This window comes from Stylophora pistillata, chromosome 10, assembly GCF_964205215.1.
Source record: "Stylophora pistillata chromosome 10, jaStyPist1.2, whole genome shotgun sequence".
Lineage (NCBI taxonomy): Eukaryota > Metazoa > Cnidaria > Anthozoa > Scleractinia > Pocilloporidae > Stylophora > Stylophora pistillata.
This window is the reverse complement of record NC_142528.1, coordinates 7643617-7671595: the sequence shown is the minus strand read 5'-3', so window position 1 is coordinate 7671595 and position 27979 is coordinate 7643617. Positions and strand designations below refer to the sequence as shown.

The window sequence follows — 27979 nt, the reverse complement described above, 5'->3', positions numbered from 1 at the left end:
GAAGCTGGGGGGGGGGGGGGGCAGGAGGCTGGTAATCTTACTACGTGGATCATTAACAATAGACTTAAACAGATGTTCTGTTAAATTTTCCTGGTGGGCCCTGATGGACTTGTGTAACTTTACTTCAGTGACAGGATTCTCATACTTGTAATCTGTCTCGGCTTGCATCTTGCATAAATAACCTTTCTTCTGCAGCATACGCCTTATTGTTGTTTCATTCTTTCTTATTATGATCAGGTCTTCAAATTTCCTCGCTAGAAGAAGGTATCTGAGTTGGGTTTATAGAAATGTCTCGAATTCTTTGCGCCCATTCGATCCAAGGAAAAGTTATGATAACAGAGGGAAATTTCGCCTCTGGTTAATTAGTAATAATAAAGATTAAGCGGAATTCTCAAAAGATACCATATGCGATACTGATGTATTGTTTCCAACATTTAAAACTTCCGCTTTTTCTCGCTTTCCCCTTGTGTCCACATCAAGGAATTAAAACAGCCTGGACACATCGGTAGTAAAAACTTGAATAACGTGAAGCGTAAAAGCCAAACCACCAATCCGTAAGTTCATCATACGTTTTGGTTCATTTCCGTTTTGCTACTGAACGACTTCCAACTTAAATCTCCAAAGGTTGGGTTTTATGAAGAAAATGACACACACCAACAAATTTCTCTTAAATAAGATGTATTAAGTTTCTCTCAGTTGTTTTTCGTTGGGATTTGAATACGTTTGGCTCTTAGCACTACGCATCACGAGGTTAGAATGTACTTCAGGTTTTGCAAAGTCCTATGCACATCATCTTCAGACACTTGGTGATGAAGTACTGCTCGTAATGATCGTTTCCGAGCAGTTAAAATTAGAACTGCTTTTCTTGTTTTGATTGGCTCATTATCAGTTACCCTGAACATGCGTCTGGAAAGTTCTTTGTGTGAGATCGTGGGATGGTTGACACTGAAGTACACCATGTTGGTTTCCACGCTATTAAGATCTACATCCAGTCCAAGATCTTTCATGTCATGAATTCCTGTAGAAACAAAGTTGACAAGGATAGTAAATCCTGAACTGATTGTTTGAAAACTTCTATTCTAATTTGATCCAAAAGGCGTCATATCCGACGGAGCGCACAGAGCCAGGAAAAGCCTCAAAGCCAATTTGAACACAACGCTCTCGATGTCCTCGAAATGTCCTAATCGTGTCTCTAAATGATGAAATTTTAGAAAGAGACGAGGTAAATGAAAAACATTCATTTGGCAAAAAAAAGAAAACATAATGGAGAAGCTTGTAAGGAAAAAAATATTCCAGATTCTGAAGAATTCCAGTTAAGCAAACTCAGTGGAAAAGCTTAAGTATATTTGGCTGGGGGCAGGGAGAGAGAAGGCCTACCTTACAGCTAAAAGTTTAAAAATTTCTTGGAAGTCAAGAAGGGGAACAAATAACTTATTTCGTTCAGGGCACTTGGTAGAGACGGTGGCCTTAGAGCAAGGGAACAGTCATCATTATTGCCTAAGGGGGGGGGGGGAGGAGGGGGTTCACATTGGAATCCACCCATGAGTATAGTATATAAGAATAATTAAGTCCAATTGAAACTGTTAAAAAAAATCTTTCAAAGAAAATAATGGAATCTGAGGAGGAGGTTGGTTGGCTTGATTTTTGGCCACTATGGGAGTATGTGTGATGAGAGACTTACATGGCTGGAAATTTATCTCAGGAGCTTTGGAAGATAAAATACAATACTGACCTTTCGCTAAAATCTGTGCATTAGCATGGTCTATATTCAGTTTTGGTGCTATCTTATCCAATGCATAAATCCCCGCGGCTGCCAAAACACCAGCTTGTCGCATTCCACCCCCAAGAACTTTCCTGTGACACAAGCACCTGAAAATGGAGTTTGTAACTTGTCAAACTTAGAATTCTGTTTGTGTGTTTTTTGTTTTTTGTTTTACTTTTAAAAATTATTTCCTTTCTGCGACCTATAGAATAGGAACATATTTTAAGTTTAAGAGATTGACTGCAATTCAAGGCCATCACTAATTCCTGGTTGCTCATCAAATTCTTAAATTCTTCTTCAGTTTTACTCAGGGCATATAAAGCAATTTGGACGGGACATAACAAGTTTGACTAAAGTAGTTTATTAAATGGAAGCTCTGGGCTGCTAAGTACTCAACTTCATCATGCACTAGGAATTTTTCTTTTAAGTGCATCTCTGCTTTGTTTAAAGTTCAGTCATTATAATCAGGTTTGATTCTTTACCTTGAAATGAAATCTTTATCTCCAGTTATTACTGAGCCAACAGGAGCACTGAGCCCCTACATGAAAATGTAAAAAAGAAAATAAAAAGCCCTTCATTACATGAACGTTAAAACTCCCGTATGGGATTGACATGAATACCTCCTTGCAATTGCAAAATGTGGTTGAACAAAAGGCGATGAGAACAGACCATATTGAATAAGAGGTGTTACTCAGAATTCACGTGCCTTAGACAAAATTCTCCTGTCTAAGTTACCTGGGAGTTTATATTATGGCAGAAAGTACATAGAGGGAGATAACAACTTGATTGAGGGAGTTTTAAAAGGGCTGACTCAATAACCACCAGAGTGTGGGAAATGGCAAAGTCCCATCGCTAATCTTAATTATAAGCATCCAAGCTTAGAGCACTGTCTGCAATCTAAGAACTGAGATACATGAATGTGGGAGATAGAGGTGGGGAGTTGTTATTTAATTCGTTTTCTTTCTTCACTCACTTAAATCAAACACTGCAATGTACATACACTACAGTTGTAGTATTGCAGGACAAATTGATCACTTCATGACTTAAAGAACACAAAACTAATTATCACAGTGGTGCAATCAAACTTTCTGTTTAGAGAATCATGCTCACCAAAACAGTGTTTACCAACAGAATAATTATGTTGTTACCTTTGAAAGGCAAAATGGGACAGAATCAACATGCTTGGTGAGCTGTGCAACAGGAACACCAAGGGTTGTGGCAGCATTGAAGAGTCTTGCTTCACCCATATGAACCTTAAGGTCATGTTTTGCAGCAACCTCTTTTACCTGATAACAAAATTATTCAGGTTGGTCCATTGAAAGTGGCAATGTAGGTTTAGATTTAGCCTCTCCCTCCCATTACAGCACTGCTGCTACTAGTTAAAATTCACTTGCTACATATGAAATGTACCCCATAAACCATACAAACTCCCTTTAGATGACAGTTGTGGGAAGAAAGCCCCTCTACAGGCTACCTAATTGACAATAATCCTATTTAATTTCCATGTAGGTACAATGGTGGATCCAGACCTTGAGCTAAGGTGGGGGGGGGGGGGGCATGATTTTTTATGTGTGTCACAGTGCTGGCTTTTCTTCCTTCCACGTTTACTTTTTTTACTCAAATAAGGGGAGCCTGGGCCCCATGTGCCCCTCGCCTTCCCTGCCACTGAGGTGCACTCTCTTTGGCTTCATTATCCTGTGTGAGGCTCTTGCTTCAAGCTGCTACAAACTACCTTCCAATCAAGAAAGGAGAATTCTATCCTGAACATCAGTTGAAAGTCAAATTCAAAACCACTTCAACTTTCCCTGTTTATTGTAAATTTAGAGAGCATCCTCATTTGCAGATTTTAGCATATTAAAAGGAAAGAAGCACAGGAATAGATCAGTTGATGTCCTCCCATCACTGTCTTTTTAATTATTGCTGGAAATTTCCAATTATTTGAAGATACAAAACAATGATGGTAAACCAGTCTGAAATGATGCAGTAAATTTTAGTTGAAAATATGGTTCATTAGTGACAGCTTAAATCCTACCTTTTTTTGTCACCACAATCAAGGAAAAAAGGTTGGAATCTTAACCCTGATAATATACCTTTCGTAAATATTCCACTGGGAACACCCTGCCTCCACTTGCATTATGTGTCTGTTCAACACAAATCAAACGGCTGAATGGCTGATGTGCATCTCCTTGCGAACGCACTTTTTCCTCTACATCCATCAAGTCTAATGTGCCATCGATATTAGTGTGCACCTGCCGTGAGTGTACACCAGCCAATTGTGCAACTCCACCTTGCTCCCATAATATGATGTGAGCTGAGTCACCAACAAGTATTTCATCTCCTCGACCAGGACAGTGTCCCATTACTGAAAGATGAGGTTAGGATATGATTGTTATAGATAGTGATAAAAATAATATTATCGTACATGTAGTTATTAACAGTTAACAAATTTGCCTGGGGAATGTGACACTTCAGTATTGAAAGTACACAATCATCCCTTTGGCAATCACCCCTTTTCTGCCTTTAAAAGCACACACAACCCACAATTTCTCTATTCGCTCCGACAAAGGGCTAACGCTCGAAACGTCAGCTTTTTTAATCGTTACGGTGACATTGGAATCGAGGAATATATCACAATTCGTAACAATCGCGACAGAAATGGTGGCTGAGTTCTATTGTATTACAAGGACGCCTTAGCGGCATACGAGGAGCAGAAGTCCTAAGCACCATCGAAGGAGTATGGATTAATGTAAAATGCCAATCTCAAACATGGCTAACTGCCTGTGTATACAGGCCACCAACGGATCTTTCCTTCTATGGCGCATTCAATGTTTCGCTTGAGAAGGTCTGGTCTACGAGAAAAAATATTGTAATTGGGAGCGACCTAAATTCCGAATCGTCCTTTAAAAAGAATGAAAATGCGGAATCCCATTTTGGCAGACATCTCCTGCGCATTTTAAGATGATATGGAATGAAGTGTGTCAAAAGAACCGACCAGAATTTCTGAGGTAGCTCAAACATTGATTGATCTGATAATTGTTAGCCATCCGGGGAAAATCACTTCGGCTGGTGTGTCCCACTTGGGAATATCTGACCAGTTTTGTATATGGTAATTTACGAATGAGAAAGGAAAAGAGCCCCCTGATGATTAAGACCATGAATAATTACAGAACTTTTAACCAAGAACTTTTAACCAGCAGAAATTTTGAGATGACATCGAAAGCGCCCCCTGGAGTGTATGCGAGACTTTCGACGACATTGATGATCAGCTTTGGGCGTGGCAACACCTCTATCAGAGAATAGTGTCTGATCATATCTCAACCAGTGAGGAAGAGAAAAAATCAACTCCCATGGATAAACAATGAAGTAAAGGAAGAACAAAACAAACGTTACCGTCTTCTCAAACTCTACGAGGTCAAGAAAGAAGTCACACACTTGGAACCTATATAAAGCTGCTCGAAATCGCGTCAAGAGACTGATACGTCATGCGGAAATCTCGTATTAGTAGATGTAGAACCTGATCTAAATCCATGTTGTAAGTAAGTAAGTAAGTAAGTATAGGGTTTGTTAACAGTGTTTCCACAGAGTGGCTCTTCATCTGTCTCTAACTAACTAAATACATTATAGGATCAACTAAAACCTATTTAATGTTTACAATCATAAACTTAAAATAGGAAAACTTTCCAGTCTGTATACACTTAAAACTTAAACTAATTTAAAATTACTAAAGGCGTGCCTTCGCCCCGGTTTCTTAAGTATATAAATAAACGCGATTTAAAAAATATGAAGGTCATCACAGGTTTTCAGTTCTTTTGGTAGATTATCAAATAAAACGGCTGAGGTGTCTTGAAAGGTCCCCTTTCTAAAGGAACCTGTAGCCTAATACAGTCTGATGAGCGCAGCTCTCTACGTATAGAGACTCGTTGTAAGTTCAGATATGTTGGCCACTGTTTAAAATAAGGCACTTTAAAGGTCAACTTCAGCAAATTAAAATCCCTTCTTTCTTCCATAGGAAGCCAATTTAGCTTTAAAATGTCTCCATTGTTATTAACATATCTGCCATAAGCAAAACTTGCGGCAGCAAACTAAATGTTTTGAAGGCGCTTCAGCAAGTATCGTGGCAGAGGTGAAAAGACGGAATCACAATGGTCGAGTCTTGATAACACAAGTAATTCTGCAGGTCTCTTTCTTAGGTTGAAGTCTGTAAAGTGTTTCAACTTACGAAGTGTACGTAGGACTCCATAAGAGGCATTTGCCACATCCTTGACATGATCATTCCACTTCAAATTCTCTTGAAGTTTTACTCCCAGTAACTTTGTTTCACTCACTCTTTCCAACTGGCGATTCGAGATTTCCAATTGTGTGATCTGATGTTTAAGATCGTGGACTCGAACCAGTTGATCTGTTGATAGCACCATCTGTTTGGTTTTCCCCGGATTAAGGGAAAGATTTGATGTATAAGACCAGCTGGCCATGTGACTGAGAAAGTTGTTAAAGTCGGCAAGATTTTGCACGAGTTTATTAACGGTGGATCGTTTATGCAGGGTGATGTCGTCAGCATATTGGTAGCACGAGATTGAGTCGTTGAGGTTGTCCTGCAGATCCGCAGTATAGATGTTAAATAACAATGGGCCTAAAATAGATCCTTGGGGAGCATTAAACTGCAGACTTTCCAGAGCGGATTTTTGTCGTCAATAGATCGATTTCACATGACGTCACACGCTTTAGCCGCCGCCATATTGGCGCACATATCATTTTGCAAATCGTATGTAAATATATGGAAACACGCGCCAATTTTTTTAAATCGTAAGATGTTAATGGCTTTAAAAGCTAATTCTAAAGATTTAACAGCTTCAAAAGTGATTCCAGATCGTTCAACTTCTGTACCCTTGTCGGAGTACGCAAAAAAACTCGATTTTGATGTTTACAAGCGATATTTTGACAAAGTTCAGTGCATTGGCATCGACCCAGTACTGCTGAAGGGAAAAGCCTCCGAGCCGGAATTTCTTCCTCCCGTATAATCCACAGATATACTGTGTTATTTAGTCCTTGAGACAAGCTATTGCACAAAAGAACAGTTCAAGAACTTTCGTAGCCTAGAGGCCTACAACCAGCTAGTGAGTGGCTTTATTACAAGTGTACAAGGACATAAAATATGCGATATTTAACTTTATCTTCATAATTGTCATTGTAAATTCTTGAAAAGTTGTTAAGGTCATTGATTTTCTGTTTACATGTGGAGAAACATGTCTGAATACAGCCATGAGAACGTCAAGTCCAGGAAAACCAGTGTAAAATTTGACTTTATTGTCGTCATTTCTGAATCAGTTTTCATCAAATTGTTTCTCTGGTTCTGAAACAGACAAAGATTCAAACTCCTCGGTTTGAGTCATGACTCCTGTACCTTCCTCACCGTTCTGCTCATCAATCACATCATCAAATTCAAATAAATCTGCCACTTCGGCTCCCGGTTCATCAAGTTTTTGCTTTTTAGCTCTAATTTCCTCGTGAAGTAGCTCATAATCAGCACGCTTCTTGTCGAGAGTGCGAGCTCTGAAGTCTATCTTTGCGGCGACATCAAGCGCAGATTGTAGCTTTTCTCCTGAGGGTTTCTTACCATGTCCTAAATGGAGAGAGAGAACCCAGTCAGGATTGTACCTATCCCAAGGTTTAGCGGCGATTCCGCATGTAAAATGTCTACCACAGACTCGGCCATGATCCAAGTAATGACTAGGTTGCGCAACTTGATACCAACCACTGCTAAGCTGCAGCTGTATAAGGCTGCAGTCTTGCCCTATTTGACTTACTGCAGTACTGTATGGCACTTTTGTAGGGGAAGTGATGCAAGAAAAGTGGAGCATGTCCAGGAGAGGGGTCTTAGGGCACTTGCCCACCCTAGTGAACCGTAGATTGCAAGATATAGCGACCATCATGTATAAAGTAAAGTTTAAGCTAGCACCAAGCTATATACAAGATTTATTTTCAGAAAATCACACAGTGTATAACTTAAGAGTTAAAGAATTTACTATTCCAAGATTTAACTCTATTAATTATGGCAGGCATTACCTTAGGTATTTAGGACCTGTGCTATGAGCTAAGCTACCTTCCCGTATTAGGACGTTGAATTCACTAGCGGGTTTTAAGAGGGCAGTTAGAGGAATGGATTTGGAAATGTTAATGGACGATGGTGGCTGTGTGGGCTGCTTGGTTTGCAGTGCATGATTCTTAGTTATATCTTATTTAGGCTCAGACTATTCCTCCCCCCCCCCCCCCACGTCTTAAGGTCCCCTACCCTAATTCTGCTGACCACAAATTTTATGCTATTTAATCTTATATTAATACTTAGTTATTTATTATTTTATTTAAATTATCTTGTTGTGTCCTTACTTAGTGGTTTTATTACTGCTATTTTATAATTGACACATGAATAAAGTTCATCATCATCAAGAGGGAATCTGTGAGATCGGCCCGACTAACCGCAAATATCCAGAGATTTCTTCGCAATTCTGAAAGTTTTTGAGTTTCCTCTCCTTGATTAAGGACTACTACTGGTACTCTTGAAAATATTACGCCTTTGTCTCGATCAGTTCGGTTACCACATCCAAAAATCAGACATTAAACCATGTTTTCTTTGACTTCTCGCCTACACTTTGTGACACGAAATATACGCCAATATGGCGGTCGCTTAGAATAGTGTCACGTGACTGAAATCGATCATACTGACGGCGATCGCAGAGGTAGTTTGTCATCCAAGACAAAAAGGGTTTTGAGAAACCCATTCTGCACATCTTTTATATGATAACAGAATACGACACGGTGTCAAATGCTTTCGAGTAAGCCGCCAACACCATTAACTAAGGTAAGTTCGCCTTTTCTCATGGCCATGATTATATCATCTCTCTCTTGTTTTGAGGAAATCATGTTTTCATTGGTAAGATAAGACATCAGCTGATTAAAAACACATTTCTCAAATATTTTACTAATGGAAGAGAGAACTGAAAATTATTACATGAACAACGAGAGCCTTGTTTGAAAATCGGAACAACTTTAGCAAGTTTCATACTATTAGGAAAAATACCTTGGTTGATAGAAAGATGAAAAATATAAGTTAAAGGACGGCATATTTGCAGTGCTGCAGTTTTTAATAAAAGCGGATGAACCTTGTCAATCCCAAATTACTTCTTCGCATCAAGACTTTCTAGCAGTAAAAATACCTCTATTTCAGAGACCTGTGCTGAGTTAAAATTTTTTTCGTTTCTGGGAAAGATAAGAGGTTGCACTTCTATCAGTTTTTGCCAGTTGTGATGCTAGTGTAACTATAGAGGCAGTTGGAGATAGTAAAGGGTTGATCGCATTGTTTATTTTTTACCTGTAGCTTTTCTATATGAGAACTCGGCTGCTTGTTATTTATAAATAAATTAATATTGTCCCACATCTTTTTCGTGTTGTCTGATTTGGTCAAGAGGTCATTGTAAAAAGCCGTCACGATATATCTTATTGATGGAAACAATTTTTTTTCGATCTAATCTATATAATCTATACTTATAATCTATATAATCTATATCTATACGATCTATATATAATCTATATCTATACGATATAATCTATACTTCTTTGAGAAAACATAATTTCGAGTAATGAGCCATTTCTTGTATAATTTGTCTCTAAATGTTAAGTTATATATCATCGCCTGAGATTTACATGTATTTCTTTGTTGTTTTGATGCATATTTATTGCGTGAAGGAAATACTCGATATTAGTAGCAAAATTCCATTCCCGATATTCTCAACGGAAGCATGTATTTATTAGTGTTGTAAAAATTGACTTTGAATATTTGCTACGGTAGCAAATGCACACTGTGGGTATTTGCTACGGTAGCAAAAACGCATTTGTGGTGGCAAATACGCACTGTGAGAATTTGCTACGGTAGCAAACATGGACTTTGAGTATTTGCTACGGTAGCAAATACGCATTTGTGGAAGCAGGTACGCGCTGTGAGTATTTGCTACGGTAGCAAATTCGCATGAGTATTTGCTACGGTCGCAAATACGCACTGATGGTAGCAAATAGGTACAGCAATTTGGCTTTCTCTCTCTTCAGAATTAGAAGTTCGACTACGCGCAGATCCTTGTTGTCGCTCTGTTATAAAAGAATTTGTTCATGCTTTGAACTGTGCGTATATCGAGTTATGGATGCGCGTGGGAAGTTTGGAGAGCCCTCAAAAAGCTAGAGTAGCTCTCGGCTACACTTCATGCTGCTCTTACGCTTTTTCGTGCTTTCCAAACTTTCCAGTGCATGCATAACTCGATATACGCACGCTAAGCATGAACAAATTCCTAATTTCAGACAAGTTCAAACTTACCCTTCGTCTGGAGTACACTGGCAATATTGCACCTTGTTGTCACAATTCTTTAAAATGTACGAATTTTCCAGCCGTCGACACTAAAAATATGCTATCGGAGAAGGTTGCATCATTTTCTGAAAGGAATCTGTTGAGCCTGCACTTTCAGTTTTGAACGGAAATGTCCCTTGATGTAAAGATGAACAACTTGTAAGGTAATTCCTTCATTATAATCAGTCAAAAATAGGACATCGCCATGTGGTATACTGATATATTTGGGGCTTCGGCGCGAAGATTCAAATCAGCGAAGAAGCAAACAGCGCAGAATTACCTGAGTTTGAGGTGAGATATCTCCGTTTGATTTCATTTGCACTGTAGTTCTCGATCATGAGTTCCTCTTCGTATTTTTACTTGCCGTTCATCTTTATTGAGTTAGTGTAATGAGTTTAAATGCTTTTTGCATGATCGATATTCAAAGCGAAACCAAGCTAGTCTTAGCACACTCTGAACTTACACAAAACGCAGTCCAAGTAAGAGAACTAAGCTTCAATAGAATATAAGATTTGATCTATTTTTGGGCCACTGTCGTTCATTTGGGCTGGAAACAGCTAACTCTCCGTCAAAGAGGAAAGCAGCAAGCTCTTAATTCGCGCACTTAGCCTATGTTTTTTGACTTCTGTCTATTTATGTACAGATATACGCTTCAGTTATTTCAACTGAATTGTTTTCAGGGGACGGAAATACTTTGCGATAATTACTGCTGTAATGACATGCTCAGGGGAAGTAAGAAATCGTCCTCGATTGACAAAATTCATAAAGCGGCGTTCATTGGTACGTTTGCAGTTTGTTTGCGTGAATTTCTGTTTTTTTTTGTGTGAAAACAAGGGCTTGTTTCATGGACACGAAGCGTAACTCATCCTTAAGATTTAGGCGTCAAAACATATAGTCCCCTTATCTCTTGATGTTGATCTCTATTCATCTCATCTCTCATAGTTTCCTCTGAACATCGGCTGGCAGAAGATTTCCTTTGTTTGCTTATAACAGTACACGGCTTTTTCAAATCAAATAAAAAATGTTGTAAGCGTAACAGTTTAAATTTATGGGAAAACACCTGGAGCTCAAACCGTTGAGAACATAGCGGTGTGATTGGTGACTTTGAATTCTTTTTCCCCGAACATGACATGTATTTTGAGTAAGTCTCACTAACCAGAGTTAGTTGAATTCTATCAACTAGGATGATTATGTAATTTGGCCACTGTAAAGAGTTTGAAAGCTGACGTTTCGAGGTTCAGCTCTCAGACGAAGCGCTCGAAACGTCAGCTTTCAAACTCTTCACGGTGGCCAAATTACATTATCATCTCAGTCGATAAAACCCAAATTACCTTGGTACTCCCACCGACGTAGCACCACAGTTTCTTTAGAAACCTGCCCCTTTTAACTTGAAATGACATTGTTGTCCTTAGCACTGACGATTCTTGACCCAAAAACAGGATGTTTTTTCACAGAACTCACGAGGTTCTAAACTTTCTTACTCCTTAGATGGCCGCAAGTATCTGTCAAAGTCTGATCAATGAAGGCTGGAAATCCTACGCCAATGATCTCGGTGAAGCACCAGAAGCGAAAGGGATTTATACCATAGGTTTAGAGGGCGAAGGTATCAGTACGTGGGTCATTCAAACAACATTCGAGGGCGGTTCACGGAACACAAAAACCAAAATTTGAATATTGATAAATTTGTTAAAGATCACTGATTCAATTTAGATAATGAGAGGAATTTAATGATTAAATGGGTGCCAGATTCCAATGGCGCTTGTGTTGAGGGTCAGTACCTTGAATGTTTGGAGAAGAAACTCGGGCATCGGCCAAAATACAACATGAAAGGTGGTAATAAATGCAACTGAACTCCTCTTGCATACCTGAGACAAAAGAATCAAAACTAGCTTTTTAATGTGTCATTAGGATTAATCGTGCATGACAATCTCTTAAAAAAACTATGTTATGTAAACTGAAGATAGCTTAGAGATGTAGTTTTGTCTGCCCTAAAGTTTCTTTATCTGTGATGTATTTATTTCATAGTATTGTTCAGACTTAAACATCTTGTACAAGTGATCGAAGCTTTGCACTTGTGATTCACAAATGAATGAATGGGAGTATATAGCAAGATGATGGATGTAATTTCCTTCATTTTCACTCGATGACTATGCCATTGCTTATTATATATAGAACAATTTAATAAATCTTACTCGTGTAGGTCATGTTAGATTTGTCTAGATCCACTTTTCTTATGCAACTACCTGTTGGCGTTAGTTTCCTTCAAATATCGTAAGGCTTTTTGTCAAGTTTCGCACTCCAAGCATATGGCACATAGACTGTATTTATCTTTTTCATGAGCTCCATTGAATTATTGATATTATTGAAAAGGTCAAGCTGTCGACAACCAATAGGGCATGAACACTTTTCAGGCTAACTTGCGTCAATTAATGTGCGAAGAAGGAATAAATCTCGGTGCTGGGGCTAGTAAAACAAAACATTCTCTTAAGTGCTCCATATAGTACTAAATAACTCATTATTTTCTATGAAGCTCTGATGGCAGCCGTTAATAAACATTTTTCGTCCATTTTACATGTATCCGTCCAGCTGTCGATTGACAGAAAAATTCTCCGTGGGAGATATGAATCTCAGGCTAACGACGATATCTTCCGAAATTCAATGTCATTGGTCGGTTATACCAAAGTTGCCACTTGTGATAAATCTTTCGTTCACTTTCCGTCGTACTTTCCCTCGATTTTTCGGCGTAGTAACTCACGAAAATTTAGAAGATGCTGGACATATGACTGCATATCTTTGGACTAAACTGATGTAATAAATTTTCTTTAGCATATACTCAAACTATTACTATACTCCATGATCCAGCTTTTTAGCAATGCCTTATTCATGGCTCCATCGTGTTCGTAACGTAGTTTGAAAGGATGGATAAACGCCAAGGTGGTGTTATATGTTTTCCACAGGAAGTCAGACTGTTTGTCTCCTACCCCGGCCATGTAAATCCCAGGGATATACTCAAAATTGTCCTCCTTGTCAATTATTCGACACATTGTAGGAACTGCAATTTCCAAGAACGTACGATACTTGTAGAAGATATCAGATAGTGTTTTGAACTCATCCGCAAATTTTCGAGGAAGGTAAAATATGTCTGAGCGACCCCGAGGGCAAAGAAATGTCCAGTTCCTGTTCTGTTTGGAAAGATCAATCGACCCTTTGATGTTCCCTAACACGCTACGGGAATGGACAGTCCCGTTAACTGATAGACTGCTCATGTTCGACAACGTTTCAGTTGTAGAGGAGTTGTATAGATTCCAGATATCATCGTATGCTTTCTGACAAGTGCTCTTTCCATAGGGGGAATTCCACCAAGACCAATTTTCAGGCTGAGTATACTTTAATAGAATCGGTACTTTTGGCCCTTCCCAGATTTTGTTACGGTCCATTCCAATTAAATTCCAGTAGTTAAGTATTACTTCATCGCCGATGAGTAAATATCCCTCGTATCCCGGATATTTTTCCATGGCACGTGACATGCACGTGTAGCTGAAGTATCCTTTGAAAATGGACTGAACTAACTCGATGTTGTGTTCTTTCGACTCAGTTGATCCACAAAATATGATCGTTGGAAATGCATTCTTATAAAGGCCTGAGAGTGTTGGAATACTTGAGTAGACAGGAAAGTTGAACACAACTACAAGCACAATGTCTGAAAATGCATTGTGGAGACAGGAAGAGTTTTCTCCATTGCGTACAGCTGGTGGAGAATAATAATTTACTTTTTCTGGGAGCGGATAGTTTCTAGAGATGGGAAAAAAGCCTGCGAAAACAAACGATTTAAGTGAAAACGTGAAAATAAAAGGGGACGTTTAAGATGCCCCCTTCTTCATCCATTTCTTGTGAGTACGCTGTAAAAGAAGCCTTTTAACCCGCGAAGGGACCAGTCATTATCTATCACGAGTCAAGTTATAAAATAACTACGCGCTAATCGTGATTGGTCGAGGGGCCTCCGTGGGGAATCCCATTTCGCGGCAAGTTTAAACCAATAATAGACTTGTTTGTGAAAACACCGCGACATAAACAAAGGGCAGTTGAACGCTCTCAGTGATGGACTCCTTGTTATTACTATTGTGACACAGCCATAATCCTCTGAATCCCCCCCTCCCCCACCCAACCCTGGACGGTAAAGAATGGTCAATCCCTAAGTAGTTTTTGATGTCGCATAACTGAACTTTATGTCTTCTTTGACATCGAAAATTGCTAACCTATGGCGGAGATATGTTCCGGAGCGAAGCAGGAAAATCATGCAATTCTGAAGACATCTTAGTAAACTGCTAGCTGCACAAGTGAGCTACAAGGCGCAGTTCTCAAAAATCTGTTGGTTTGGTCGACACCGAAAAAAGTTATCTTATTTTGAGTCAAGAATGCCTTGTTGTGGAGATCTTGTTTGTTCTAAGGATAAGCCATCTCCCTTTTTTTTCGTCGTTTAGCATCGAATACGTTTCCTCGTATTAGGTAGTTCGGTCGGATTGAAAGGCAAAACCTAAAAAAAAAAATCACATGAAGTCTCTGAATAGGAGACCTGGTATCTCAGCATCATTGCTGTAAAGCCTGGAAACATTTCTGAAAACAACAAGACATAACCCAAAATAAATATGGCGGAAACGCTGGTTGATGTTACAGCGTGGGATAAAACTACACCTACTGCACAAAACTACACCAATCTACGCCAAACTACATCTACTACGCCAAACTATACCAAACTACACCTACTACACCAAACTACATGTACAACACCAAACTACACCAAACTACGCCTCCTACACCAAATTACACCAAACTACACCAAACTATACCAAACTACACCAAACTACACCTACTACACCAAACTGCACCAAACTACAACTACTACACCAAACTACGCCTACTACACCAAACTGCACCAAACTACATCAAACTACAGCAAACTACACCAAGTGTAAAAAGAAGGCTTTTTGCCATCACAAATAAACGGACGGACGGGGAACAATTCGATAAACTTCCTCTGGGAAAAGGCCTTCATAGGGGCACTCGCTGGCTGCGGGAAGGCCGGAATCTATTACGGCTGTTGACCATCCTTGAGACATTGACTAACAACAACAAGGTTGGCTCCAAAGTAGATTTATTTTGTAAGCGCAACTGAACTTATTGGCTTTTGACCGAACTGAGTTTGACAAGGCTTAGGACCTGGCTTGACCTGGTTTGACCAAAGAAAGCTCTAATAATAAACACTTCTATTTAAGCCTAAAGTACAAAGGATTAGGTAAGGCTATGAATTATCTAAAGAATCACGTAATCTACTACAACGATTGGCTGGGCAGGAATTTCGCATTTTTCAAGATTAATCACTCTCGAAGAGCTCTGGTGGATAACAACTACACAATAGGCCATGACAGGTAGCGGTTACAGTTTAACACTATAATGATAGTTACAGTTATGATCTAATAACAACTGTTTACGGCTGACTGAAAGGGAATTGGTAGTATTTACGCTTTGCTGAGCTTAGCAAAATCTCGCGGTTTCTACGTTGAATTTCATATATTTTTAGCGCTAGCACAAAAAATTCGATAACTTAAAATCCTATCTTTACACAAACTACAACTACGTATACTATATCAAACTACACCAACTACACCACACAACACTAAACTACACCTGCTACACCTACTACATTATCTCCTCGATTGTATTATGGAACAAACGTTGTTTTTTCATTCAGATAGTGTAGAACCTTGTTCTATATTCGTGTCGGTAATCATGGAAGTATTACCAATATTTATTTAAATCTCACCTACCATAAATGGTGCCATCCCAGGGGGTACTCGATATATTCCTGATTTGTTACACGACTCAGGCAGTCAGAGGGCCAATAACTAAAATCAACCAATCAAAATGCTCTATTGCCGGTCCAATATTCTCTAAGTATTGGACTGGGCACTGTCCCGAATGGTCCCGAATGATACCGCACTTGTGTCCCTTTGAACTTCATTCGTATACTAAATCTCTTATTAACCAAGCTTGCTCGGGACCATACGGGAAGAATATCGGCCCTCGGTCTTTTTTGTACGGACCTCGCTGCGCTCTGTCCGTACTGTCAAGACCTCGGGCCGATATTCTCCCAGTACGACCCTCGCGCTTGGTTAATAAGATATATATATTCCTGATATATTCCTGATATATTCCTGATATATTCCTGATATATTCCTGATATATTCCTCGATATATCCCTGATCCTGTTTAAGACAAATATCGCTGATTTTCCAACCCTGTTTAAGACAGAATTCCGATTTTTGATACCCTGTTTAAGACATTTAATGTGCCTGGTATCAATGCCAAAATCAACAGAATTCAATACTAATTAAAATTAGAGCTTGTAAAAATTTTGCTGTTTATCTTCCAAGAAAAGATATCCTGTTTAAGACAAAAATTGATAAATCGATACCCTGATTAAGACAAAAATGATAAATTCGATACCCTGTTTAAGAAAAAAATTTCGAAAAACATAGTCCCTAGCTGGCCGCACGTCCCCATTAAGCCCTTATAAGGGAGTACCTCCCGGGGGTGCCATATACCAACGACATTGCTAGAACAACGAAAAGTGTCAGCCCTCGATTTGACATCGAAATATTGCCGCAGAATATGTGATTTGACATAGCACACTTCAGGTTCACGGGTTCTAGAATGGCAAATAGCGTTAATAATTGGACAAATCTTCCGACGGCTTTTTCCTGTCGATTCAGAGCAAACAAATCGATCACCGCGTAATTCCTCCACTACTTCAGACAGCTACATATTTAGTCTAAGAACGAAGGCTTGTATCCAGCTGATTTGGATGTATGATTGAAATGTGTGAGTCTCTGGTTTAGGAAAAATCGAGAAAAGGTGAGAACATTTTTCAAGGAAACGAAATTTTGTTGTGGAGATGACAATCAATAATTCCTAAAAAGAAAAGTTTTCCTTTTACCCTCTCAGAATCGAGAGATACTGATGCTTGACGTTGAGAGTATTTAGAGATTAATCTAGTTCATTGAAAAATATTCCAACATCTTCTCAGGGAAACTCAACCATTATAGTCTATCGACAAATATGTTTTCTCGGAGACCTGTATTGCCCACGTGCCGACTTACAGATTTGGACTGTGTTGGAATAGCCTTGTTAGAGTAGCTGTATTTCTGAGCTCGGTAAAGAAATACAGAAAGATGTTTTTCGTCTAGTCACGAGCGAGGAAAAAAGATCTTTCTTATTCTTTACAAAACATGACGCTTTCTACATTGCCAATCATAGCACTAGCAGTATGTAGGACGCGCATATGAACTTCGCAATGAGACTTGTTTACCATAGAGTCTCTGTGGCTCCAGCGGTAGAGCATCGGAGCGCGGAAATCCGAAGGTCTGAGGCTCGATTTCTCCGTCATGGGGACTCTTTCTATATTTATAAATCGTTTTCATTTATCTATTTGTACGTGATCGAGAATCTTTGGATAGTATTTGTTACGTGTTTCAGAGAAATTCCCGCTATGATATTAAATCGATTTATTTATAAATACTGAGTTTTTATAAATAAATCTATTTTATGATTATAAGGGCCTCACTCAAGCAGATGTTCTCTCTCAAGGTTTTTTTAGTATAATGATTCGCCGAAGTATGTTGCCCTATTGTTAAAACAGCAAGACATGATGTGCGGAGAGTTTCCAAGGGCTACGAACACTTTGTTGAGGCACGTCTAAGAAGAAAATTGTGTGGATTGCAAATAATTTTCATTGCTTAATCAACAAAATCAAGATGGAAACAGTCGAATTATCTAGGTCCAAACCAACTGGAGCTTTGCCAGGCACTTTTTTGCGTTACTGAGACACCATTGTATTAATGTTAATCAAATCGTTTATAACGTCACAGGCAAATGCTCTAGGAGGTTAAACTTACTAAAGATGAAAAAAATGAGATAAAGACGTGATGAACTTTAAGGAAACACTAGCACTTCCACAGATACTAAATTAACGCGAAATGATATAGACAAGCGATTAGCTTACCTAGTACGCTTCAAACGGAGTCAAATTCGCTGCCACAGGAAAATATTATCAAACAGTGTTGAATATTCCCACTTCATTCGTTGAGTAAGATGGAAATAATCGAGTTATCTTGGTTCAAACCTACTGGAGCTTTGTAAGTTTGAAGCGATGACGTGAGAAGCGGCGACCCACTCAGAATAATAAAGAGTGTGGAGTGAAAGACATCAGTTTACAGATATTGCAAATCATTTTCACCGTTTAGATCAACGCAGGTAAAAGTTTATCATGTAGCGTTTTCAGGCGAGAGAATTAGCTACACCCTAAAAGGGACTGTTGTCGGTATCAATGAATAAAGCTTTCTTTTAGCCGTAAGGATTTATGGTAAAGAACATTCTGAAAATTAAAGGTAAATTTCTAACGAAGCGCGACCCAAATAAACCATCGTGGAAGAAATTTGCCTAGCCGAATCGGGTTTCGTGTCACAAGCTTTTGATAGCTGAAACTACTCTCATTATATAACAGTTATGGAAGGATTCCTATAGTAATGTTGTTTTGGTAAGATGATAGATTTCAGAAATAATTCCAAGATGGCGTCTTTTTTTGACACGTTTCGTCTTAACTGCGTTTGCTTTCTTTAAGAGAATCGCAACACAAAGCATATATTGATATGAGCGGATAACTTGTAATGAGTGTCGACCCTCCCTTCTAACTTGAAGCACTAGACAAACTGAGTTTATCATGAAACAGTCTGAATGGATGGATTGACGTGCACGTATCGATGCGACATCGTTCCACTTATTTCTAAACCAGAGGAACTAGTCTGGTTTATTGAGACACCATTATACTATTGTTAATGGACTCTATTATCGCTTGTAACGCTACAGGCAAATGTTTTAGGAGATTAAGCTTACCAAAGTTAAAAAAAATGCGATAAAGACATGATGAACTATGCGGAAACACTAGCATTTCAACATATACTAAATGAACGCAAAATGATATAGACAAGCACTTAGCTTACCTTGTACGCTTTAAACGGAGTCAGGAGCCATTACCCGGAGCCTTCATCTCCCATACAAGCCCTTAGAGTCAACCCTTTCCGACGAAAAGTTATTTTTAGAAATAGTTTTCGCGCAAAATTTGTCACGCCCTACTGTGTTATAATCAGTCAACCAATCAGTGCGCAGCTCAGTCATGTTCATACTTTTTTGTGTTCTGAAGAAGCTTTGAAAACGATGGCGGAAAGGCTGCAGGGAAATTTATCGGAGTCATCGGATGATAGTTCAGCAAGTTACGTACTTTCTAGCGAGTCAGTAGCATCTTCTGCTAGCACCGAGGAAGGAGACTCAAATGAGGACAATCTTTCGGCTTCTTCAAGCCAAGGGAAGCGAAAACCCAAACGGAGCGGCTTTCGGCGACGAAATCCATGCGGACTCGAACAAAAAAAGCGAAAGATTCAACACTTAACGATGAAGAAATGGAAGTGTTGATCTCTTGGATTTTTAGTTTGGAAGAATCCAGTAAAGTAGAGACCGAAGTAAGGGCAACCCTTACGGACGATCCACGAATAAAACTGGAGCCTGAGCGGATAAAGGTTGCAGAACATATCTTAGACGTCGCTCAGAAGCCGTTGTTTGAACTGTTGATCGCTGGATTTTGCCGCACATTTTCAACCTTAGTCGAACAAGCGTTCGACCGTGAAGACAAGTACAAGAAAGCGGCCTTCTCAGTGTCATGGATGAAATTCTTGGCTAGTTTTCATCCCGGAAAACCTACACAGGAGCGAATGATCTTCGAAAGATTACTGGCGAATTTAAGCACAAGCCCTCGAGATGATGTTCATTGTGTTGTGAGTGTTATTCACGCGATAGTCTATGAGATCATTCATGAACATGTGCGCCTGAGAAAGACAAAGAGCGGAACGGCTGCTGACGGTTTTAATGGAGGAAGATGTCAACTTTTGAAAGAATCGGACGATACTTTGTTTCGGTATTGTGGGGCGGCTCTGCAGCGAATGATTAAACTGCGGAAGGAGACTCTTGCTGGAAAAAAAGGACGGGGAGATTTGTCAGAAAAGAGGAAACCGGTTATGGAGCAGGAATTGGAAATTTTACTGCAACTAGTTATGAAGGATAAATCGGACATTACCTGAAGTCTGAAAAATCTTTTGATGAGGGAAATCTGGTGCTTCCCAGAGATGAGATGATGACGTTTTTGCGATCTGTTGACGACGAAGCGCGGGAATTTGCAACGGACAGTAACCTTCGTCGATACCCAACAAAGTTTTAAGAATGTGCCAGGAAGCAGTTCTAAACAATGGAACTTTTGTTTGGTCGTGGTTTCCCTAACGAACCTGGTGGACACTGACGCGGAAATAATGGTTGGTATCTTTAAAGACTTGGTTTCAAAATTGGCAAATACTCGAATAAACGAGTTTATGAATGCCAGGATTGAAAGAGATCTTAAAGGTCAGAATAAGGTGGTTGACGCTGATGAGATGCTCAGACCTCGCTTAAAAGCGTATGCATTGGCCAAAAAAACGCATGTAGAATATTAAGCATTACTGCCTTCTTTTTTTTTTTTCCCATGTCGTTTCGATGTAAGACCAGGAGCCCGTTAGTCGGCACCATTACATTAGTAATGGGTTCCTGGCTCATTCGAGGTGTAAAAGGTCTCGGATATAGGACGAAGATTATTCACCCTTAGTTTTCCTGTACCCACGCGAACTGCACTTGTAGTAATCATAAAAATTTTCGTGCAATTATTGTGGTCGTGAAGTCGTATCGCAACGACCGGTTTCCATCAGTTTCATTTGAATTTTCCTTGAATACATTCCTGCCGTGATTTCATTTTGGTGTTTTTATTTTTCTAGTTGGTAAAAGAATAGTAACGATTGGCCAGCCAGTTAGCCAGCCGGGTAAACTATAGATGATAAACACATAACAAAAATAAGAGGTTATAGTGACAGGTGTAATGTACATAAGGTGAACCTCTCGGGCAAACTGTTCGTAGCCATCTTTTCCACTCTTCCGGGTTAACTGGTGAGAAAGTAAGTCATTTTAATTCCTTAAATGTTTATTGATTAAATTACAGTTGTACAATAACTGCCCTGAATAAGGGATTTCCTTTCTTGACATTCACTTTCATTTAAGGAAATTCAATAGATTGCTCCCATGATGTAAATATTAATGTTGAAGATATTATACCTTTACAGGTATTAACCAATACTAATCATTTGAGTGCAAACTTTCCCCGAATTATTTTTTAAATTGCGCAGCAAGACTTTCCTTATTTACAGTAGAACACAGTAACTCAGATTGCAATTATACTCAGACATATTATTTCACTAATGAGTGTGCATGTAAAAAAAAGAGGCCAATGTTCTTATCAACAACATTGAGCCCACATAATTACGTAACAGTGCACAAAGCCTACTCCTTAATTATCATATTTACAAGGGGTGAAACAGCAAATTCTGTTTCAACATTGCTGATTAAGATTTACCATGGGGAAGCAATTCCTGTGAATGTAATCAAGGCAGTTGCAGTCAACAGCTACTCAAAGTGTTTCTAACACTTTAGTTGTGACAACTTCCCCTCAATGAATGTCTCTTAATTCGCGCAAACACTTTATTAATTGAACTTAGGCATTAAATAATGCACCCAAGTAAACGTGCCAATATTAAGCACCAAATGTTGATCCAAAAGCAGTCCTGAGTAAGCAGTAATAAGATTGCTTGGACAATCAGCCATCAATATAACAGCACCACTGTTGTTGTGGATATGGTTATCAATTAAGGCACAAAGGCCGTTTGCTTGAATGAAAATTCCCTCTGACTTGCCATTTGCAATTAAAACTCCATAGGATGGTTGCAGAACATTTCTTAAATGTCCTGCTAAATCAGAAAATTCATTTGCATTATTGAAGCCAAAAATTGCGCTTACTGATTGGACTTTGTACTCAGTGCCGGCAGCCTGGACTATGTCTTCTACATCTAAGTAAACAGCCGTGTCACCGAAAAGATCATCGTATATATCATTACCATCACATATAGCATTTACAAATAGTGTGATCCACAACTGAGGCAACTGTGCCCAAAGTAATGAAATATCTAGTTTATGCATCATTGCATAGTGCCCAAACCTAACTGCGATAATTGTGCAAGCATTGCCGCCCTGCCTTCCTCCTAGTGAGGACTGTGCTATTGTTGCAGGAAAAGAAAACTGACATAGAGATCTAGAAACAATCGTGCACTTTACAGAAATATGATCGTTAGTTGTAATTGACTGCCCATCGATGTTTAAAATTTGGTCTCTGTAACCTTTCTCAGAGTGTTGATTTACAACTACATCTTTCCTGTTGATCAACCTGCCTAAAGCAGGTGAGTAGGCAATGGCAGATAGATTTCCACCACTTGTGTGTTTTAGCACACTAAAAATTGACTCTAATTCACTGCCATTGATTCTGAGAGGGCTAATAAAGTAACTCCCATCTGGTGAGACACTGGTAAAAAACCATTCACAAAATAGAAGGAATTCATGCCCAACAACTCGAAGAAGATCCCAAGGCTAGGACAGAGAACATAAGAAGATTTGTTATTGACAGCAAAATGATTTAATTTAATTTAATGAAAATCGTGTCAATTTCCTTGCTCTCTTCCTATGCTTGGGAGGAGACTTGTCAGTGAAATTATATCAACTCAAGCAAGTTTTCCTCTCATTTTACTTCGAATTCAAGTCTTGTTTGCCATAGACATTAATACTTATGCCTTTTTCTCTTATGGCAAGTTAATAATAACGTTATTGCTTTGACTTAGTGGTTCTGACATGACATAGTGAGCCATAATGCGGATATTATTAGGCTCATATCCCAATGCCTCGTAGTCTTCCAGAAATCCCGAGCACAGTGTTTGATGCGAATTAAGGAGTTTCTTAGCAAGATCGACAACAGCGCCATGCGCCCATTATTGAAGTTTGCCTGACATGGTAATTGCATGTTCATACACTGGACATTGTAAACTCCAAGAGCCGTCAACATTGGCAATAAGTCGAACAGGCCGGAATGGTCCTGTCTGGTTGTCGTAGGTGTGTTTTTCAGATGGATTCAACACGAGCACACGGCCAGGAGTGGCAATTTCATCTGACCTCTCAAAGGGGGAGTGCTCGAAAGTAAGATCTAGTATCTCACCAACTAAACTTGAGGCTAAAATTTCTTGGAGCCAACTTTCCAGTCTCTCAGTCCCGTCATCTTTCCAGTCTTTCTTCTGAAGGAGTTTTCTTTTTACCTTTTCCCTTGCAGTTTCCGAGACGGACACATCGCCAATGGAGCTACTGGAACTCGCGTTTCCTTCCATACCATCGCGATCTGAGAGGGCGAAATTTAACGTCTTCCTGCTTTTACTACCTCGTTCTCCCTCACTAAATTCGAATCCTCACCAGAACGCTTAATTTTTTTAAAAATATGTTCTATTGCAAAAGGATTCTTTCCATAACAGCCAACTAAATGATTATTCGAACTGTGTAATCGCCCTAGTTTTACTTCGGACAAGAAACACACGCTATATAGGGATATTTTTCGGATATTTTCCATCTGTCATATATTAACCATTCATCTAGTAACCAGTTTCCCTCGGCCGTAAAGACAGGAATGGATAAAACATATAAAGGAAAGCGGTGGTGGAACAAGGAGTAAACTTGTTGACCAATTTCCCTCTTCTGCCGCCATTTATTTTTCTCACTATGGCAATATGTGGACGTCTTGGAAAAAATGTATTTTCGCGGGAAAGCCTGTTCTAAAAATAATTCTTTAATGGAAAGGGTTGACTCAAGGTTACAGCACATATGGAGGCTCCGGGTAATGGGCTCCTGACATGGCTCTCAATTTCAGGGGGGGAGGAGGGGGCAAGGGGAAATCAGTCGTCACCAGGAGTTTAAAAATGTGGCCTGTAGAAAATTGACTGCCAATTAACTACCAATAAAGTTAGACTATTACAGTGCCTGATTTTTATTGTGACACACCCAAATCCTTGGAGTTTCGCCACCCCCACCCCCTGGCGATAAATAATGGTCGGTCCCCTAGGAATTTTTGATATTGCATAACTGAATCTTATGTTTTCCTTGACATCGGAAAATATACAAAGCTTGGAAAACATTGTGGAAACAACAAGACCAAAATAAATAGGGCGGAAACGTTGGTTGGTGTTACAGCATGGGAAAAAAACCGTTCCCGTTTTTGTTCCCGCTTTTCTCTAAGGCGTCACTTTGTTAAGTTTTCAGATGAAGAGATTTATTCGAAGTGGAAAATTGTTCAACTACGTTGTTTTGTTTTTTTGAAATGCCAAACTGAGGATGGCCATAGAGAAGAGATGGATTAAAATAAGGACGAGTCACAGGTGCAACATGTTGCTTAGCGGCTAAGTAGGTCTAAGCATAGTTGTATTTGCTGTCGAGTTCAATCACAGCTGAAGACAAAATTTGGATGGTTGAGGTTGTAATTATTCATTCCATATCTACCACCCGCCGGTCACCGCCTCATCACCCCGTTGCAACGGTAGAGGCAAAAGATAAATGGTTTCTGGAACTTACTTCTCCTCTAACACGTCCATTTCTTTAATTTTCCTGATGTGAACAGGAAACTGATAAACACTATAATGGAAACAATCTCACCTACCATATATGATGCCATATACCAAAGATACCGTTATGACAACGACCAGAGCCAGCCATCGATTTAACATCGAAATATTACCGCAGAACATGTGAGTTGACATGGCACACTTCCAGTTCACGGGTTTTAGAATGGCGAATAGCGTTAACAACTTGACTAATCTCACAATGGCTTCTTCCCGTTGGTCGAGCAAACAAATCGATCACCACGAAATTCCTCCACCACCTCGGTCAGCCGCATCTAAGCCTAAGAACGAAGGCTTGTATTCTGGTTTGGGCGTATGATTGATATTTGAAAGTCTCTGGTTTAGGAAAAATTGAGAAAAGGTAAGAAAATTTTTCAAAGAAAAGATATTTGTTGTAGAGATCACAATAATTCCTAAAAGAAAAGTTTTCCTGTTACTCTCTCAGGGTCGAGAGATAATGGTGCCTAGATGTCTAGTGTTGTTATAGATTTATCTAGTTCACTGAATAAGATTCCAAAATTTTCCAATTAATCTAAACTATTTTAGTCTGTGGTCAAATATGTTTTATCCGAGACCTGAAAATCTGGGTATGGATATGGGGGCGCCAGAAAAAGACTTCTTCCCCTCTCTAGAAAGCTTGTCGTCTCATACAATATTCATGATTGACTTTCTGTTTACTTTTAGTGGAAAGGTCAACAAAATTATGGTTCAGGCTTGTGGCCGATTAACGCGCGCTCTGATTGGCTCAGAGCTAGAGCAGTCCATTATATAACGCCTCTGTATTGCCCACGTGCCGACTTATGGATAAGCAATGAACGAACGAAACCAAATGGTCTGTTTATCGACCGCAGGTTTTTTTTTATCTTTGTCTGAAAAGTCGAATAGCTGCTAGCTGTATACAGCAAGGACCCGTTTGCACCTGTTGAGAGTAAATTATGCTCCCTTCTTTGGGTTGGTATTTCCTACTCCTTAGAAAAGGAATTTAAATCAATTTAAGCCGGTGAACTTCATAATAGCATTTTTCGCTATATTTAATCACATGCGCTGAAAGAAACGACCTTGCAATCAGGAAATGATGTCAGCAAAATCCTTACTAGTATAGATAAGGAAAAACTTTATTTGGGTCCTGGATCGCATGTAAACTCGTGATAGATTTACATCTAACAAGGTGTTGTAAAGCGTTTTCAAGGCTTGATATTTCAAGCATTTTTAGGTTTGCCTTTTTTTTTTATAAAGTCTCGCCTATTCGCCGCTACGTGCTATCTTGATGAATCTATAGTTTTGATCATTTATTTTTAGTGTGTGCTTGAACTTGGCTCAGCACTTACCGTGCTAGACATTTTAATCTCTTGTTATGGTTTAGGATAACTAGTTTGCTAGGTGGTCATGTTTGAGTTGGTAAAACTGACCTTGAGTTTTACCCACACTGAACATCCTGTTTTGGAAATTCCCACGGTTAGCTAACCCAAACATGTCTGTGATTTTTGTATTTAATACTGGGGTACTCCTTGCTGAAAGTAGTAGAAAATAAGCAGTGGAACAAGAGAGAGAAAATTAGCTGTAGTGGAAGCAGCAGTTTAGGAGAATAAAGAAGAAAATTACAGAGTCTCAGTATCTCTTGTTAATTCGCCAAGCGAGTGGTAAAACCGCCACAACAAAGGTATTGTATTGTATTGTAGTAGAGAAGTGTGACACCTAGACGAGTACAAATAACGCCATAGACGAGTACAAATATCACGCGGTATTTGTACTCGTCTATTGTAGTACCGGTTAAACAGGTTTTCTCGCATCGCGCAAGCAAAGAATTGAATTGTAGTTACGAAAAAAAATGGCGGACAATTTGTATCATATTTCCGTCGACGAAGAGTCAGAATGGCTGGCAAATATGCATCCAAGTTTTTTAGATGAATCGAACGAAGAAAAACAACTAGACGACCTGGAAATTTCTTCATTTATTGAAAAAAATAGAAACAGCAACACGACAACGCGCCCATTCCGTTCCGCTTCGCATACTTCTGTCACTTCTCCTCGCCAGGGCAGGTAACATCTAAATATTTCTCACGATTTCTTATTGATTTTGTAGACGTTATGTAGTATAAAATCAATAAGATAACTCGAGAAGCTACCTAACGATGGTTATTGGCCTTGTACATGTAGTTTTGCTTCAGTTTTTTTTTTCCCGAGTTATATTCCCCGCATTAATTAATAAAAGTATAGGTTGTTGACCGTAGCGACGACAGCGGATAAAGACTTGCTTTTAGTTATTACAAGCATTTTCATACATGAGTCCTTCAAAAAGCGTTCAAGCATGATTCAACGTTCCCAAAGAAATAATACTGAATATAAAGGAAGAGTGTCAGTGTTTGTGGTAGACGCTTGTTCTTGCAATTGTGGCCCAGGACTTGAGTCCGCCTGTCACGCAATCCTTACAGAACATTTCGAGACAGCGGAGGGCAGTTCACGCGGCGAATACACAATCAATATTTGGCGCTAATGCATGGTATGTACAAATTTATAGACAAAACTTAAATGAAAGTGTAAATATGGTAAACGTATTTATTTTACGGTTTGTAGTCCGTCCTCGGGCCGCTTCGAACTGGACGATGTTGCATTTTGGCATGTTTTGTTTCAAAGATAAGTGCTAAAAATTTAAATCTCAGGTAACCTGAGCAGCAGAAAAGACAAATGTTGATCAAAGTTAACTTTTTATTCAGATTGGTAACGATATTTCGCTCCCGAAGCGGTCTGTTATCTTTTCCAAGTGCGCATTGTTGATTTTTCACCTGCAATTGCGTGACAAGGAATGGCGCGTTTTGACCTCTGAGTCACTTTTGTTTGGGGTCCTAAAATTTCGTAGTTTGAGTAGCCCAAAAATTTTATTGGAGTTATTTGAAGAAGAAACCTTGTTCTTTCACTGGATTAACTTGATATAACCCCATGCCATGTACCAAGGTGCGATTTTACCCTATCAATTTTGCCATTTTTTGTCCGCCAAAATGAGTGAAATATTGGAAAAAACCAAAAATTCCCCAAAAATTTAGATTGCAACGGAATCGAACAAAGAACACTTCAGATTGTTTGTAATTACGTGTTATTTTCATTTGGAAAATATTTGGTCACATTTACTGATTTTTTTATTTTCAAGCGACGTTCAAATAACGG

General features: G+C 39.2%; 3 protein-coding genes and 1 long non-coding RNA gene across 5 annotated transcripts; 1 reads left to right on the top strand and 3 right to left on the bottom strand.

Moving 5' to 3' along the window:
• Positions 1-19: 19 nt before the first annotated feature.
• LOC111333557 (uncharacterized) lies at positions 20-4175 on the bottom strand. Its single transcript, XM_022939155.2, has 5 exons — positions 3853-4175; positions 2911-3048; positions 2245-2300; positions 1733-1869; positions 20-1018 (listed from the first exon to the last, which is right to left on the bottom strand). The coding sequence occupies exons 1-5, from the start codon at positions 4120-4122 to the stop codon at positions 744-746; spliced, it is 876 nt and encodes a 291-aa protein (XP_022794890.2). The 5' UTR covers positions 4123-4175; the 3' UTR covers positions 20-743.
• Positions 4176-5303: 1128 nt separating this feature from the next.
• On the bottom strand, positions 5304-10238 carry LOC148721646 (uncharacterized). Its single transcript, XR_015992604.1, has 2 exons — positions 10122-10238; positions 5304-7382 (listed from the first exon to the last, which is right to left on the bottom strand). It is a non-coding gene; the product is annotated as an uncharacterized LOC148721646 (long non-coding RNA).
• On the top strand, positions 8479-12360 carry LOC111333558 (uncharacterized). 2 transcript variants are annotated; one of them, XR_015992592.1, is made up of 3 exons: positions 8479-8618; positions 10338-10442; positions 11640-12360. XR_015992592.1 is itself a non-coding variant. In XM_022939157.2 (3 exons), the coding sequence occupies exons 1-3, from the start codon at positions 10357-10359 to the stop codon at positions 11820-11822; spliced, it is 369 nt and encodes a 122-aa protein (XP_022794892.2). In that variant the 5' UTR covers positions 10173-10356; the 3' UTR covers positions 11823-12360. The 2 variants fall into 2 exon arrangements, 1 of the variants encoding a protein (XP_022794892.2); XM_022939157.2 differs by lacking the exon at positions 8479-8618 and adding an exon at positions 10832-10931 and having other exon boundaries at positions 10173-10442.
• LOC111333566 (uncharacterized) lies at positions 12028-25144 on the bottom strand. The gene is made up of 2 exons (XM_088736488.1): positions 24856-25144; positions 12028-13962 (listed from the first exon to the last, which is right to left on the bottom strand). Exons 1-2 carry the CDS (start codon positions 24953-24955, stop codon positions 12974-12976), a joined length of 1089 nt encoding a protein of 362 aa, XP_088592614.1. The 5' UTR covers positions 24956-25144; the 3' UTR covers positions 12028-12973.
• Positions 25145-27979: the final 2835 nt, after the last annotated feature.